Genomic DNA, 18,376 nt, shown 5'->3' with positions numbered 1-18,376 from the left:
ATTAAGAGAATGGTGATGACTTTTCACAAGCATACTGCCTTCAGGCACTTGTTTAACAAAGCACACCCTGCACAGCCCAAAATCCATTAAACCTTGAGTCACCACTGCACATGTCTCTTGCAAGGGCAAGGTTGGGGGTAGGGTCACAGATTAACAGCATCTCAAATACAGAAAATAGAGTCTCTTATGTCTACTTCTTTCTATATAGACACAGTAAGTGTGATCTCTCTTTCTTTTCCCCACAGCATCCACTTCTGGTCTTGTGAATTGTGGAAGGCAGTTTTAGAGAAAGGAGTCATGAGTAACATGACAGCAGTTGGCTATGTCTTTCCAGTTCTCTGCTGATGTCGGAAAGACCCAGAAATAAAAAGGAGGAAAAGCCATCTTAGGGATCTAAGGAGGCCCTATGTGAAAAGTTACTACCTTAGACATTTGAAGATAGCTTACTGTTTAGTGCGTACACCGTAAACAATGATCTCATTTTAAATGAGAACTTTCTCATAAATGGTTTACAAATGAGGTGAAACTAGTATAAAGCCATTTAAAGAGATTATCAGTCCAATATGAACCAGTTAAGTCTTTGGACTATCCCTTTCCTCCTTGACTACTGCTTTGAGGTACATAAATCATTCATCTTACATGTCAGAGGAAATTAGTTTTGGATAGTTCTACTTTCTCCTGTGTCTCATGGGAGAGTGAGAGAGCAACAATAGAGAACACAATGAAAAAAATGGAATACTGGGTAAACACCAATAATATTTCCATTAGCCTTCTAAAGATGTTCATGCCATACTTCCTATGCATTGCATTGGGCTTTTGTAAACAGCAATATAAAATCTACTCTGACATTAGGAAATCAGACAGTCTCTGAAGTTGACCTGATATTGGACAAATTCTACTTCCAGCAGCACTTTGCCTGACATGTATATGTATACACCAGTTAACAGGCCACAGTCAAACTGATGAAAGAGCACCAGAGTTAGGACATCTGGGTTCTGGCTCTGGCCTTTATAATTCTGGTCACCTCCCTGGGCCTCAGTGCCTTTGTCATTAATAACACTGGTATTCTCTAAAGTCCCTTCTAGAACTCAAGAATTCTGCATTTCAAAACCTGTTGATCAAGGTCACCACAGCTACTTCTGTGCCCACCATATTCCTCTAGACACTTCCTGCAAAGCAACTGAAGTGAAGAAGCATCTAAGAACAGATATATAAAGGGCAAGGTGGGGTAATCTTGTCCATCTGAAGAAGTTCCCAGAAGAGGTCAATTGCAAACGGAGCTGGGACCTGAGAAAACAAATGATTACATCAAACCCTATATTGGCAAAGGAGGAGAACATCTTAAATTTATATATCCACATACATATAAATTTTAATGTTAATCTCTTAATTTAGATTTTAATCTCAAGATCAAGGGTATTCCCAACTTGTACATAGTAACCTTGATAGCTGAAGAATATGAAGGGAGAGCTAAATTATGAGAGAACTTAAAACTACTCTGGCGATTTTTATCACATGAAATACTGATCAGGCAAATGTTTAGTTATTACCAGCTATTACTAAACGACCACATGCTTGATGAAGGTACTCAGATTCTATGTATGGGGCTATCAGGCATGGTTGCTTTTCTCAGTAAGCCTACATACAGTCCGGTAAAGGATGGAAGGAAGATGTGGTACATGAAAATCAACCTATGCTAGTGGTATGAGATGTGCTCTACAGGTGGAACTGCTTGAGCTGGATAAGATGGCCACAGAAGGCCTTGTGTAGAAGATTGGATACATGGCTTCATTCTGAAGTATCAGCAGACTGAGCAGAAGACTTTTTAGATAGAAAGTCAAGAAAATAATGACAGAACTGAGCCACAGCAACATCCTGGAAAGGACATTCTGAGGAGTGAGCAAGCATTCAGTGGCAGTGAAAAAACAGGATAGGAAGTTGAGAGACTGCCTTGGAGGAAAATATGTATAGGCTGGCAGGTTGTAGGGAAAGGAACCTGAACTTGATGTCCAGTTTGAATCTTGGTTTTATTCCTCCTCTGTATGACCTTACAAGCAAATTAGTTAACCTCTGGGAGCCTCTGGTTTCTCTCCCATAAAATGGAAATAGATCTTGCTCATAGAGATTTTTATAAGACTAAGATGAAATTGTGTTTTTGCAAAACAACCTGTTGTATAAGTCTCAGGTATTATTTTTCATTTTTATTTCTATTTCCCCCTCCTGCCCAGGACAATTCTTGCTTTCTTTTATTTTTAAAGATAATTTTGTAGACTAGTTTCTTATACTGGTGTTACTCCAATCTTCACAAGTCAAAGCTGAACTGTTTAGGGAGGCTTGTAACTACCTTAGACCTGGTATCAGTCTCTTGGATTCTAATGTCCCATGTAAGTTTCTCTTGCATGAAAATACCTGGGGATTTGTGACTCACTAAAGCTAGTGCTGTGTTAGGATCTATTAACAGAATGGACATTCCAGACCCCAGATAATAATTATCTCATTGTATGTAGAGTCATTAAGACCAAATCTAAAGTCTTGGGTTCCGTTTTCCCCATTCATGTGAGGCTCTGGAAACCATGCCATGTGAGGAACAACTGACAGAACTCAAGGGTGTTTAGACAAGAGATCAGGTGGAATGTAGAAAGTTAAAAAGCTTTGAAGCTTTTCCTGTAGGCACGGGGGTCTCTTCTGAGTTTTTGAGTGGGAAAATGACATGACAGAGTAATTCTTTATGAAATTTGGCTCCATGATTCGTCAGTAGGATGAGTCTGTTAGTAAGAGGCAGAGAAACCAATGAAAACGTTACCATATTAATACAAAGTGGCCCCAACCCATGTCCATCAATACTGAGAGATATAGGGAAAAATGAATGATCAGAATAAGAAGTTACCACAGGAATATTCAAGACAAACTCAATTAGTGTTTAATAGGTAATGACAGACATTGAATTGGCTGATAGGGGAATATTTCAAGATGGCAGAATGGAAACATGGCAAAAGAAGAGGTTGCATTAAGCAAATTACATATGGGGAGAAAGGAGAGGGATGCCAGCCATCTTATAACTGTCCAGCTTAATCCAAAAGATTTTTGGGAAGGTGAGGTAGTAGGTAAAACAGCTTAAATTTACTACTAAGAGTAAGGGAACACTGCCTCATGATCCCCATGATCCATGTATCCCCAAAGAGATGACGGAGGCTACCTTCAGATCTTTTCAGCCCCTTGCTTCTGCCGATACGGTTATATAGGGCGTACACTTTCCCTTCTCAATGTCTCATTCCTTCTCCTCTCTCTGCATCTTGGGGCAAAACCTTGGAGACAAGAACAAACAATAAAAATGATTAGTGAGTTTCCCTTGAATTGTGCCCATATATTAATATTTACTTTAGCAAGGCTTCAGACTGACTTAGAACTGGAGCAGTGGTTCTTACATCAGGGGTGATTTACAACCTACCTCTTCATCTCTTTGTCAAGGGGACATTTGGCAATGCTTGGGGATATTTTTGGTTGTCACAACGGGCAAGGAGTGCTACTGGCATGTAGTGATTAGAGGCTAAGGAAGCTGCTAAACATCCTACAGTGCACAGAACAGCACTCCAAAACAAAGAATTATCTCGCCCAAAATGCCAATAATGTTGAGGATGAGAACCCCTGAATTAAAGGGGTAACACTGGATATTGGTATTAGAAACATCCTTGAGCCCACCAGACCTCTTTATCCTACCCTTGGGATAAGTTGTTAACAGCACATACTCTCTAAGGAATTCACTGAGTTTTGGGGTTTTTTTGGTGCTAAATCCTGGGAAAATCAGCAGATGTTGATCTTCCAATTTTATTTGATCAGCGTACATGATTTCTACTCAAAGAAGAATTGGTACCCCTTCATAGTGATTATGGCCTTATTTCAGACCATAGAACTAGCAGTTCCTCTTCATTTAATCATAGAGATTGAGGGCAGCATATGTCTAACACCCAAAGTGTAAATTCATAGGGTAAAATATCTTAGAAATCTCTTCTTTCATCAGCCACTCCTGATCTTTCATCCAAAAATGTATTCTAAAGAACTGAGAAAATCGACATTTTTCCAGACACCTATGTGTGTGGCACTCTACTAGGCACTGAAATTACAAAGACAAGAAGTCCTAGCACTTTGGAAAGCCAAGGCGGGCGGATAACGAGGTCAGGAGGTCAAGACCATCCTGGCCAACACGGTGAAACCCCATCTCTACTAAAAATACAAAAAAAAAAAAACAAAAAAAAAAACAAAACTAGCCGGTGTGGCAGCACGTACCTATAATCCCAGCTACTCAGGAGGCTGAGGAAGGAGAATTGCTTGAACCTGGGAGGTGGAGGCTGCAGTGAGCAGAGATTGGGCCACTACACTCCAGCCTGGGTGACAGAGTGAGACTCCATCTCAAAAAAAAAAAAAAAAAAAAGAACTGAAAATGTGTGTGTTTGTTTTTTGAGATGGAATCTCACTCTGTCGCCCAGGCTGGAGTGCAATGGCGTGATCTTGGCTCACTGCAGTCTCCGCCTCCTGGGTTCTCGGGTTCAAGCGATTCTTCTGCTTCAGCCTCCTAAGTAGCTGGGGCTACAAGTGCACACCACCATGCCTGGCTAATTTTTGAATTTTTAGTAGAGACGGAGGTTTCACCATGTTGGCCAGGCTGGTCTCAAACTCCTGACCTTAAGTGATCCACCTACCTTGGCCTCCCAAAGTTCTGGGATTACAAGCGTGAGCCACCTTGCCCGGCCCAAGAACTGAGAATTGGTAGGATCATCTGTAGCCATGTAGTTTCTCGACTGTATCAGTGCATCTTGCCCTCCTCCAAGAAAATGATTCTTGGCCCCAAAATTTGTCAATTTGCCTTTTCTCTAACTCCAAATCAAAATTAGAGTATCAGAAGGATGGTGGCCATGGAAGTTGGAATTCACTAAGGAGTGTTTAACAACTCACCTGCCAAATTGACTAGCCCTTAAAAAAAATTAGAATATCATTTAGCATCAGAAACATTTTCAAATTAGTTAGCAAACCCCAGTCTCCAAAAATATATGAAGTTAAGGAAAAAATAGATGGACTAAACTAGAATGTGTCTTGAGGGCAGCGACTTCTTAGCTCTGTAATTCCAATGCCTAGTAGAGTGCCACACATGTAGGAGGTGTCGGAAAATGTCCAGTGAATGAACAGAACTTACTGAGACAAGTAAAGGAGATGCTAATGTTTCCATAAACTTTCTGTAAATATGAGAGAGAATAGGCTAAAATCTCAGAGAGCTGCTGAACCATGCTAATAAAGTTTGATCTTCCAGAATTGAGATCAGGATGATAGTATGATAGTACTTACAGTAGGTCAGGCAGCATATCACAAAAATTCCATTTACTGAGATTAGGGTAATGGCCCAGGATGGGAGCAGGTTATCAGGAAAATGCTCTTGCTTGGCTGTGGAGGGAAAAGAATAATGTCAGCTGTAATGTGTTTCCTACTGCCTGATATTCATTCTGTGCCTCTTCTATTGATGCAACTGTGGAGTATTCTTTGTCTGGTCACCTCTCCAGTATGCAGCTGCTAGCATTTTTCTTGCATAATTCTTCAATCAGGCACATACTTGTGGGCAACTAATATTCAGATGTCAGATACTAAAAGTGAAAAAGGCACTTTGAATGTCTGCATTTACTGAGTTAAGTTGATATAAGGAAGATTTTAAGGAAATCTTTTACAAGCCATCTTGTAATATCTCACTTTTATAGCTGATTATAACTATGTATTACTACTAACTGGTTGATGTTGTGTTCTATGTATACTTTATTTTTCCTTCTCTAGCTCTGTCATGCCTTCTCCCTTTCTCCTACCATATTGTCTCTCAACACATACACATCACACACATCCTTACCTCACAGTAGCTGCCCTAAGGAGCTACTGTGCATTCACAGGAGCCACTTTGCATTCACTTTCGGGTACAGGTTTTTCACCCTCTAGCCTAGAGCTACTGGAAATACAGAACAAGTCCAGCAAAGAACTAAGTGTGGATATGGCTTGGTATTAGGTGGGACCATCCTAGAAGAGAGCTCTGAAGGTTATCAGCTGTAGTTTCAGCCCCACAGAGCACAAGAAGTACACAGGAAGGATGAGGGTGGAGAGGAGAAAGGTGTTGGTGGATATGGTGCTGCTGGTCCATGCCTCCAGATCAGGAGCAGCAGCTACACTGTTTATTCTTCAGCTGCTTTGAAGAATAGTTAGCAACATCTGGAAAAAGGGCAGGGACACAAATTATAGCAGCTCATCTGGTTTCTCTGAAATGGCTTACAAATAAATGAATATTTAGTAACTTATTGTTTTTCCTTTTTTTTTTTTTCCCATGCTGAAGTTTTATTTAAAACATAAAAGAAATGTTCCCCAAAAATGCTGGTGAATAAAGCAAAATGGTACGATACAGTGCTCTCTCCCTCTGAGTTAGCCAGCCTATCCAAGTACAGGGTAATATACAGTACTCAATGCTGGTAGAATTTCACAGTAGTTTAGTGTTAAAGATTATCTGTGCCTAGATAACGAAGAGATTATCAGTGTGTGATGCTTAGTTCTGGGTTTACACCTTACTGGGCATGAACAAGAGCCCCTGCTCCTTGGCCATAGCCAAATCCCTTGGGCCCAGAGTTCTTTGCATAGCATCCTTTACAATAGATTTCACCTTCTTTTTCAGTGGAGTTGTTGATTCAAGACTCTTCCCACACTTTGCACATCAGAAACAGTTTTTGTGCCAGGGCTTTCCAGCTCCAATTATCTTCTCGGCAGCATATACCGAGTCCCCACATCTGGAACAGTTCTCAGCACCTCCAGATTTCTGAGCAAATTTAGAAGTGTTTGGATTTGTTGTAGGCCTGTGAGGCTGAACACTCTGGCTTGATGCCCAGCCTCTCGCCATGTTAAGCATGCCAGCGCCCTGGCCATAACCATAGCCTTTTGGCCCATATTCCTTTCCATAGCAGGATTTGCAGTAGATCTCTTCATTGTGAATTGCCACTGTTGTGCTCTCTAAATTTTTCCTGCAAACCATTGAGTCAGAGGCAGGAGCATGCACCAGATGCGGAGCTAGCAAGGCTGGGCTGGAGACAGGGTCCAGGGACCAGGGAGTCCAAGATCTCTGTTTTTACTTTTCTGATTACCAAACCTAGTGGTAAGTTTTTTTTTTAAATTTATGTATTTATTTATTTATTTATTTGAGATGGAGTTTCACTCTGTTCCCCAGGCCAGGCGTGCAGTAATGCGACCTCAGCTCACTGCAGTCTCTGCCTCCCAAGTTCAAGCAATTCTTCTGCCTCAGCCTCCCAAGTAGCTGGGATTACAGGGGCATGCCGCCATACCCAGCTAATTTTTGTATTTTCAGTAGAGTCAGGGTTTCCCCATGTTGGCCAGGCTGGTTTCAAACTCCTGACCTCAGGTGATCCTTCCGTCTCGGCCTCCCAAAGTGCTGGGATTACAGGCGTGAGCCACTGCGCCTGGCCTAGTTTTATTATTTCTCTTATTGGACTTCTCATCAGCATTTGGCCAGTTGGAATCTTCTCCTTCTTGGACTTCTGTGACACCACATCCTTCTGTTTCTGTTTGTTGCACTCGGTTTTCTCTGAAGGCTTTGCTTCGAAGACTTTTCTTCCTCTTCTTGTCCTCTAATTATTGTTGTTCCCATGGTTCTGTTTGTGGTCCCATTTTGCCCTTCCTGGCCCCAGTCTTCCTGGGTTATATCCTCCACACCCAAGATTTGAAATGCCATTTGAGGCCGGGTGCAGTGGCTCACACCTGTAATTCCGGCACTTTGGTAGGCCAAGGTGGGCAGATCACCTGAGGTCAGGAGTTCGAGACCAGCCTGGCCAACATAGTGAAACCGTGTCTCTACTAAAAATACAAAAACTTATCGGGGCATGGAGGTGCATGCCTACAATCCCAGGTACTCGGGAGGCTGAAGCAAGAGGATTGCTTGAGGCCGGGCGTGGTGGCTCACGCCTGTAATCCCAGCACTTTGGGAGGCCGAGGCAGGCGGATCACGAGGTCAGGAGATCGAGACCATCCTGGCTAACACGGTGAAACCCCGTCTCTACTAAAAATACAAAAAATTAGCCGGGCGTGATGGCGGGCACCAGTAGTCCCAGCTACTCAGGAGGCTGAGGCAGGAGAATGGTGTGAACCTGGGAAGTGGAGTTTACAGTGAGCTGAGATCATGCCACTGCACTCCAGCCTGGGCCACAGAGCAAAACTCCGTCTCAGAAAAAAAACAAAAAGAGAATTGCTTGAACCAAGGAGGCAGAGGTTGCAATGATTTGAGATCACGCCACTGCACTCCAGTCTGGGTGACAGAGTAAGACTCCATCTCAGAAAAAGACAAAGAAAAAAACAAAAATGTCATCTGATTTTTAAATTTATATATTGGATGGATGCCAGAATCTCCACTTGATTAAAACTGAATTTACTGCATGCTTTCCAGATCATATCTACCGCCTGTATTCTCCCATTTCAGTGAATAACAATACCATTTAATTACCCAAATAAGAGTGTGGTATTTTCTTTGTGCTCACTTCCCAGTAGGCTCCCATGTATTTTCTGTTCTATATTCAGAATATCTCTGGAACTTACTGCTTTTTCCCAAATCTCTTGCAGCAACTGCCTTAGCTGAGATTTTTCTCATCTCCCACTTAGTAGCCTGCAAACCGGTCTCTTTGCCTCAGGTTTCCTAGGCTCCAATAATTCCTGCACATTGCTGTCACAGTAATCATTCTAAAACACCTGTTTAATCATAGTGTATCTACCACTTAAAGATAGGAGAGTTGGTTTTTCTTTTTTCTCTAAAACACCAGATTGCATAGAGACATCAAGTGATTATCAGAGTTGACCTCTACAGATTAGAATGACACAAAAAATAACAAGCCATTGCTGTTATCTTGGGCGTCTAGAAGTTTCACAGGCTTCAGCTCATTCCTGGCTTCCACTCCACACCCATCCACAAGCCTCATTCAACCTAGAGAGAGTATGTGTATGAGGGAAAGAGGGAGGCCTCGGTAGCAGCAAGCCAGGTCTGTCATGACACCTGTTAGAAACCTGGTAACACCCCACAGGGGCAGACCCAGAATCCAAGGTGCACAGCTGTGTGAGGGCATCTGCACATGTAGCTTATTAGATACCATGAGTATGACTCTCCTAGATTTATCTCCTTCCAGTTTATCAAGGGAAAACAAATTTGGTGGGACTACACTAAAAAGAATCATATGCCCAGTCTGCTTAATTAATATATTTGGGCTTTTTTTTTTTCCAGACCAGTTATTTACTGATACGGTTTGGCTGTTTCCCCACCCAAATCTCATCTTGAATTATAACTCCCACAGTTTCCACATGTCATGGGAGGAACCCAGTGGGAAGTGACTGAATTATGGGGGCGAGTCTTTCCTGCTCTGTCCTTGTGATAATTAATGAGTCTTACGAGATCTGATAGTTTTAAAAACAGGAGCTTCCTTATAACAAGCTCTCTTTTTAGCTGCTGCCATCCATGTAAGACATGACTTGCTCCTCCTTGCCTGCTGCCCTGATTGTGAGGCCTCCCCAGCCACGTGGAACTGTGAGTCTAATTAAACCTCTTTATTTTGTAAGTTGCCCAGTGTTGGGTATGTCTTTATCAGCAGCATGGAAACAGACTAATACATTTTCACATCAAAACTTTACTCACATTGACCTGTAACATTTCTATGAACTGTACATCTAATGTATATTTGTTAGTGCAGTCAGCCCTTGACCTCCCATAAATGCATTATTTGCTTTTGAATCTTATTCTAAAGAATCCCCACACAGTCCAATTAATGAGATTTCAGACATTTATACACCAAAGCTCTCCAACCACAAAATCTTTAAGTTAGCAAACTATAGCATATGGGCCAAACCTGTCCTGCCACCTGTTCTTAAAAATGAAATTTTGTGACTGGGCGTGGTGGCTCACACCTGTAATCACTTTGAGAGGCTGAGGCAGATGGATCACCTGAGGTCAGGAGTTCGAGACCAGCCAGGTCAGGAGTTCGAGACCAGCCTGGCCAACATGGTGAAACCCCATCTCCACTAAGAAAATACATAAATTAGCCAATTGTGGTGGCAGGCACCTGTAATCCCAGCTACTTGGGAGGCTGAGGCAGAAGAATCATTTGAACCTAGGAGGCAGAGGTTGCAGTGAGCCAACACCACACCATTGCACTCCAGCCTGGGCAATGAGAGCGAAATTCTGTCTCCAAAAAAAAAAAAAAAAAAGCAAAGAAAGAAAGAACGAAATTTTGTTGGAACATTTATGTCTTGTCTGTGGCTGCTTTCATGCTACAACCAGCAGAATTGACTTGTTGCAACAGAGACTGTGACTGCAAAGCTTAAAATATTTACTATCTGGCTCTATTCAGAAAAAATTTGCCAACCCCTGTCCTAGAATGTCACATATATCCATATTCCAATATAAATAATGTCCAAATCAAAATGCAGTTCAAGCTAGTATTACTGATTTAATAATCAGGACTCTACTGTTTTCTACCTTCAATCAGAATAATATAAAATTCGTTAAATAATTCTATAACAAGAAGGTAAAAATAGAGACTTAATAAACTATCTTTATGATTGAAGCCTCATTTTAATGAAATTTTTACAACACATAAAAGATGACTGAGACTGATAAGTTTGGAGTATCAATAGTCATGTCAATGTTTGGTTTATAGTTGACCTAATTTTCCCACGAAATTTTATCTCATTGAGGAAAATAAAGAATCTGCTGTAGCTGGGCGCGGTGGCTCACACCTATAATCCCAGCACTTTGGGAGGCTGAGGTGGGCGGATCACCTAAGGTCAGGAGTTTGAGACCAGCCTGACCAACATAGTGAAGCCCCGTCTCTACTAAAAATACAAAAATTAGCCATGCGTGGTGGCCGGCACCTATAGTCCCAGCTACACAGGAGGCTGAGGCAGGAGAATTGCTTGAATCTGGGAGGCAGAGGTCACAGTGAGCCGAGATCACGCCACTGCACTCCAGCCTGGGCAACAGAGCGAGACTCCATCCCCCCAAAAAAAGAATCTGCTGTAACACTGAAAGATCTAGAGTAAATCATATACTAGCATGAATTACTAGACCATCTAAAATAAATTATCCACTTCACAACTATAAGTAAAGACATACTATATAATATATATTGTGCTATATACTTATGTGCAACTGTATATCAAACTCAGTGTATTGTTTCTTACTATAGTCACAAAACCTATCCTTGGGAGTGGGGCTAGGGGTAGGGAGAGAGACTGTGGGCTTCTGTATGATCAGCCATACAATTTAAACAAGTATTAATATTTTGAGCATCTGAGTTCACCTTGTAAGCCATCTTAAGCCATTATAGGCCTAAGATGCATATATTCATGTAAACCCAACGATTTCATTTTATATTTTCAAGTGATTTCACCTCTTGGGGAAAGAGAATTCTCTGAGTTTACTACCAGTAGGGTAAAATATTTGCTCCAAAATGACCTCTTTTCAGGCGTTGTCTTCAAGGAGTTTGTCACTCACCTTTCCCAGACTTGGTTCAGAAGGAACCAATAGTTCTTAAAAAGCACATTCACCCACAAAAAAAAAAAAAAAAAGTTGTTTGGTACCATGGAACCATGTGGGTGGCATGCCCTAAAAGAAAGTACCAAATCCCTAAGGGCAATTCCAAAGGGCACATTTTAATACTTTCAATACCAATATTGTTACAATAACTTTTTAAGATGATGGATAGTAGTTATTAGTATATATAAATTTTAGAATATTTATTACAAGAAAATAAGGCCAGGCACAGTGGCTCATGCCTATAATCCCAGCACTTTGGGAGGCTGAGGTGGGTGGGTCACGAGGTCAGGAGTTCAAGACCAGCCTGGCCAACATGGTGAAACCCATCTCTACCAAAGATAGAAAAAATCAGCCGAGGGTGGTGGCTGGCGCCTGTAATCCCAGCTATTGGGGAGGCTGAGGCAGGAGAATTGCTTGAACCCGGAAGGCGGAGGTTGTGCCACTGCACTACCGCCTGGGCAACAGGGTGAGGTGGTCTCAAAAAAATAAAAGAAAAAGAAAATTAGTAACATTATCACACCTTGCACAGTGACTTTATTTTTTAAATTTATTTTTAAAATTATTTATTTCTTTTAGAGACAGGGTCTCGCTCTGTTGCCCAGGCTGGAGTTCAGTGGCATGATCATAGATCACTGCAACTTTGAACACCTGGGCTCAAATAAGCCACCCACCTTACCCTCTCGAGTACCTGGGACTACACGTATGTGCCACCAAGCCCGACTAATTTTTTAAATGTTTCATAGAGTCAGGGTCTCATCATGCTTCCCAGGCTGGTCTTGAACTCCTGGGCTCAAGTGATCCTCCCACTTCAGCCTCCCAAACTGCTGGGATTACAGGCGTGAGCCACTGTGCTTAGCCCTCACAGTGACTTTAATAAGTCATAATAGGACATGGTCATTTGTATATCTAAAAATACTATAAAATACTATCAAAGTAAATATGACAATTCTAAAATGTATCTGGCTGAGTTATAGTAATGTGCCACATAAAAATGTTTTCAATGACCTACCGCATATATGATGGTAGTCCCATAAAATTATAATACTGTATTTTTACTGTACCTTTCCTGTGTTTACATATGCTTAGATACACAAATACTTATTGTATTACAACTGCCTATGTATTCAGTATAGTAACATGCTGTACAGGTGTGTAGCCTCAAGCACTAGGCTGTACCATGTAGCCTAGGTGTGCAGTAGGCTACACCATCTAGGTTTATGTAAGTCCACTCTGATGTTCAGACAGTGGCAGAATTGCCTAATGATGCATTTCTCAAAATGTATCCACATCATTAAATGACACACGACTATATTGTCTTTTTAGATTCGATATAGTAGAAAACTCCCCAGAACAATGTCACTTACGTGTATTCCAGTTGAAGGTCTGATTCACTCTTAAATGTCCATACTTGATGAGACACATGAAACTGTGATTGGTTGTCATATTGAAATCCAGTTTGCTGCTAACAGTATAGAGCTCAGTTTCAGGATCTTGGGAAACTGTTGTGCTGATGGCATTTAATTCTTCTCCATTTTCCAACCAGGAGAGGTGAGGCTCTGGAAAACCTCCAGAGGTTGAGCAAATTATCCTTCTAATGTTAGAAGGTGGAATTTCAAAGTCAGTTATACTAGGTGTAGGGAAGTCAGCTAAAGAAAGAACAAGAATATATAATTACATATAGTTACAAACCTATGTGTGTAGAGGTTTATTTTTAAATAATTTTCTAGCTTTAATAAGAGTTGATTAAGGCCAGTCGCAATGGCTCACGCCTGTAATCCCAGCACTTTGGGAGGCCAAGGCAGGTGGATCACCTGAGGTCAGGAGTTTGAGACCAGCCTGGCCAATATGGCAAAACCCCATCTCTACTAAAAATACAAAAATTAACCAGCCATGGTGGCAGACACCTATAATCCCAGCTACTCAGGGGGCTGAGGCAGGAGAATTGCTTGAACCTGGAGGGTGAAAGTTGCAGTGAGCCGAGATCGTACCACTTCACTCCAGCCTGCGCAAAAGAGCAAGACTTCATCTCAAAAACAACAAAACAAAACAGGAATGATAAAATGAGAGATAACTTGCAACTTCCCATTAATCATTAATAGTTACGTATAATCCAAAGACTAACTTTGATTTGAATTGTTTATATCAATTCTTTACCACTTTTGATGGAGATAGGAGGGCACTTACTAGAGAAAGGAGGTTCGTGTGAATAAATGTTGCCAGAGTACTTGCAATTGTAAGAGATGAAGAGAAGAATAATAGACAACATTTACTGAGCTCTTGTTTGTTAGGTCTGGACTTTATCTCATTTTGTCTTCACAGAATCCCTAGAGAGGTAAGTTGTAATCTAAAAAGGTCAAAGATCAGTAATTTCATATGATTTAACCTAATATAATTTCCATTTTATAAGTAATCAAACAGGTTTAGAGAAATTATAACCAACCAGTAGTGGCAGAATTCAAATCTGTCTGACACCAGAGCCTGTCTTTTCTTGAGCTTGCCTTTCTTCCTTTCCTTTTCTTGTCTTCTCTTTGTTTCTTCCTGATGCCTGAGGTACACAGTGGCTTTCTTCTATGTTATCTATTTATTTACTAAACTATAGTGAACACCTGAAAACCCACCATTCAACTTGAGACCCAAAACACTGACAGTAACTGAGGTAAATCTGCTACTATGATGTCACCTATCCTGTCCCTCTCTTTCCCTTACCTAAGGTAATCGCTGTCCTAAATTTATGGTTAGCATCTCCTTCCTTTTTAAAAGGTCGTCTTTTACATGAGGGGCCTACCCCTTTGCTCTTAAGAATGGTTTCTCATGTCCTCCTTTCTGGTCTTATCCTTTGAACATTGACACTTAACTCTGATGCAGGTAAGGGCTCCATGAAGTTGTGTTCCCTCTTCTCTCTGACTACCTAAACTCAATACATAAATAGAGGAGGCTTCGCCTAACACAGAACTTTCGTTTGGAAAGGGTCTAGATGGGGAGAGAGAAAATATAAATCTGGTCAAGGAGAGGAGATCTTGGAGAAAGGAAAATGCTGCCTAATTTGCAAGCCTGTGACCTGGCTTTTGAGGGGGCATTGTGTGTGTGTGAGTGGGGGGCGGGCGCTGAACTATAGTCATGAGCTTTTGCTTCTACTGAGTCTCACCAACACCCCGCAGCCCCCCCAAAAAAAACACCCAGGATCAATATTTTTAAATTTGCATATCTATTTCTGGAGGGGGTTTCTCCTCTCTTTATTCTGTCCTGAGACCATGGGCAAAGCTCTTTATTTTAGGTGAGAAGAAAAACTGTGAACCATATCAGTAATATTTTCATTTGAAAATGTCATTGAAATTTATTTGAATAAATTTATTTGAATTCATTTGAATTTTTTTATCATTTTGATAGTAGACATGCTGTTTATTTATTTAATATGTATACGGAAGCCTGAAAAATAGAAAGCTGTATAGATTGAGTTTAGTTGTTAATTGGTTTGGGAGTCTTCCATGTATAATTTATGACTTCTCTGCGTTCTGTGTATTTGTCTGAATTAATTACTGGGATGAAACTATGCTAGCTTTCAAACAGGAGATACCTTTCAGAAATTTGTATATTGTGCAGTTGCCAGACCAATTAAATACCTGGTTGAAATTTAAAAAAAAAAAAAAAGTAGTCTTTTACTCAGAAAAACGTATATCCAAACTACAACATTGAGCCTATAACCTCATCCACCATACTTTATTGATTTTCTTAATATTTTGATATGCCTTAAAGGGACAGGAAGGCCTTCCTAGCATTCCTCCAAGACACTTGAGGCACTCTTTCATTTATATATTTGATCCCCATAAGATACTGAAGTACAAAGTACGGGAAAATAAATGCAGAGAACATAGGAGAAAGATCCCCTAGCGACTTCCTCACTTATTCTTACACGTAAAGAGTTTAACTTCTTAGCATGAGTGTGGGGATTCAATCTCCCCATAGAGTTATCTTTCTTTTCAGAATTCTGAGCCCCACAGAGATGTCAAGTAGCATATGATCGTCAAGAGCAGGTTTTAAAACCAGTTCTGCCTTGTGACCCTGGGTCAATAACTTACCCACCTTTAGTCTTAGTTTGCTCATCTATAAGATAGGGATACTAATACCCAGGGTTGTAAGAATTAAATGACATCATTCATAGAAATCACTTAGTACAGAGCCTGACACACAGGAAACTGTCTCGCTCTGTTGCTCAGGCTGGAGTGCAGTGGAACCATCTTGGCTCACTGCAACCTCCGCCTCCCAGGTTCAAGCGATTCTTCTGCCTCAGCCTTCAGAGTAGCTGGGACTGCAGGCACACACCACCACACCCAGTTAATTTTTTGTATTTTTAGTAGAGATGGGGTTTCACTGTGTTAGCCTGGATGGTCTCCATCTCCTGACCTCATGATCCACTAACTTCAGCCTCCCAAAGTGCTGGGATTACAGACGTGAGCCACCACACCCAGCCAATGATAGCTATATTTAAGTGGGTCTTGAATTTATCCTCTCTTAGGTAAGCCCCCTCATTTAAATCAGGTTGCCAGGCAAACACTTCCAGGAATGCCTTGTGGCACCTAGAATAAGACGATAAAGGGAAGCCATGACAAATGATTATAATTGCCAGGAAAGGGGGAAAGTTGGATTTGGTTGGAGGTGAAGTTACCTTTTTTTTTTTTTTCAATGAACCCTATCCTTAAATGAAGTTTGATATGTTCCCGAGCCATTTTTATTTGGCATTGTTATTTCCCACTTACTAACTTATCCTATAAGATCGACTCATGACACAGGCAGCTGACATCTAGAATATTCTGTTTCTTATAACATCAATATGTTTTGTGTTATAATTAGGAATAACAAATCCAAATAACTCATATCCTAAATTATTAATATGATTCATGTTAATTTTTGTTCTCTGCTTTTCTGGGAAATAAACTACAGGAATGCCACTTATACCAAGAATTGTATTAAAAATATTTTCAAGGCCAGGCACGCTGGCTCACGCCTGTAATCCCAGCAGTTTGGGAGCTCAAGGCGGGATGATCACTTGAGGTCAGGAGTTCGAGACCACCCTGGACAACATGGTGAAACCTTGTCCCTACTAAAAATAAAAAATTAGCCAGGCGTGGTGGCACACGCCTGTAGTCCCAGCTACTTGGAAGGCTGAGACAGGAGAATCGCTTCAACCCAGGAGGCAGAGGCTGCAGTGACCCGAGATCACACCATGACACTCCAACCTGAGTGACAGACTGAGAGACTCCATCTCAAAAAAAAAAAAAAAAAAAAAATTTCAAAATCTGTCTTGGCTTAGAACAGCCCAAACTCCATCTCCCACCATTTTTCTAGGGTGATCTGTTTAGGGTAACCACTCCTAAGGTCTTGTGAGATTGTGAACAATCAAAGACGTTATAAGACTGTGACCTTTGTATCTCATTTTAATTAGTTAACCCAAGTTTCATCACTCTTAATAGGGAAGGGTAAGAATATCTTATGAGTAAAGGAATAGGTGCACACGTTTTAGAAGGAAAAATCCATTAACCTAGTTAAGCTGTTAACTAATGTAGCTAGTTCTCATACATGCCAGTTAATGGAGGTTTTCATATAGCTATGCTGGTATTATATTACCATTTTGCAATCTTAGACAAATATAGGGTAACCAACTTGTCCTATTTGCCTAAGGACCAGTTTTAGCACCAAAAATCTTGTGCCCCAAATAAACCCTTTGGTTCTGAGCAAAGAGGATAACTGGTCACTCTAGCCAAATGAGAGCTTAATTCCTTGCTTCTCAAATTGTGGTCCTCCACAGCAGCACAGGCATCACCTGAGAGCTTGTTAGAGGTACAGAGTCTCAGATCCAAATCCTGGACTTACTGAACTTAAATCTGCCTTTTTAACAAGACCCTCAAGTGACTCATAGGCGTATAAACCTTTGAGAAGCACTACTTTGACTCAGTTGGAGAATTCAGAATGCTTCTCGGTGAAGTTAAGCAAGTAACCTTTTTGTCTTCCCTTTACTGGATTTTGTCCACCCCCACACCCTCGGTTCTGAGTACCCCAGAAATGTCACGTTGTCCCCTTATGGTAATCTGCTAATAGGGCCTGCCCCCTTGAAATGTTTCAACAGGGATCTTTTAGGAGGAAAATGGAGAAACTAGCAGGAATGGCTATGATGATGAGAATTTCAGGAGTCAATGCAGGTGAAAATTGTGGAAGAGGTAGGCTTCTTAGTACCCCTCAAATCACATCACCATATAATAATTTATTCTATCCAAGAGCAGAGAAAACACTGAGTGAAGTTTAAGATAGTTCCATGTAACTTTGCCTTACTCCCCAAAACTTTAGGTGTGATCTGGATGTCACAAGGAAAGATTCATAGCTAATGATCAAAACGAAGAACAGTAAGGAATTCACTAAGGATCTGCTGAAGTTATCTATTATCAAGATTAATCATTATGTTTTATTAAGTGACAAGTTTGGTTTTCACTACAGTCTCAAGTGCCCAGGGAAAAAAAGAAATATGTTCAAATTCCAACTGTGAGAAAGTGGCTCAGGGCTATAATTTCTCAAGAAGGGCTCTGGCTCCTTCAGTATCCTCTGTTATACTGTGATTAAAGTGAAACCCCCTTTGCAAAATTATGACTGAGACAGTGAAAGAGATCTAACTTAACTGACTCCATCTTGCTTCTAACCTCCAAGCTGTCTTTGTTCATTCCTGGGCGTAGGCTGAACTAACTTTGGGAGAAACTTAGTTTATAGTTTATAGTTTAAACAAAGATGGTA

At 41.0% G+C, this 18,376-nt stretch overlaps 1 protein-coding gene and 1 pseudogene across 1 annotated transcript in view; both read right to left on the bottom strand.

Moving 5' to 3' along the window:
• Nucleotides 1-1,269: 1,269 nt before the first annotated feature.
• CD80 (CD80 molecule) overlaps nt 1,270-18,376 on the bottom strand; it is a 32,318-nt gene continuing 15,211 nt past the window's right edge. Inside the window, 4 exon segments of the mRNA NM_001042642.2 lie at nt 1,270-1,287; nt 3,197-3,305; nt 5,338-5,433; nt 12,964-13,245. Of these exon segments, the coding sequence (NP_001036107.2) occupies nt 3,235-3,305; nt 5,338-5,433; nt 12,964-13,245 (449 nt within the window). The 3' untranslated portion in view covers nt 1,270-1,287; nt 3,197-3,234.
• LOC114676422 (cysteine and glycine-rich protein 2 pseudogene) lies at nt 6,437-7,178 on the bottom strand (annotated as a pseudogene).

Source organism: Macaca mulatta, chromosome 2, assembly GCF_049350105.2.
Source record: "Macaca mulatta isolate MMU2019108-1 chromosome 2, T2T-MMU8v2.0, whole genome shotgun sequence".
In the NCBI taxonomy this organism is placed as follows: domain Eukaryota; kingdom Metazoa; phylum Chordata; class Mammalia; order Primates; family Cercopithecidae; genus Macaca; species Macaca mulatta.
This window is presented reverse-complemented; position numbering and strand designations above follow the sequence as displayed.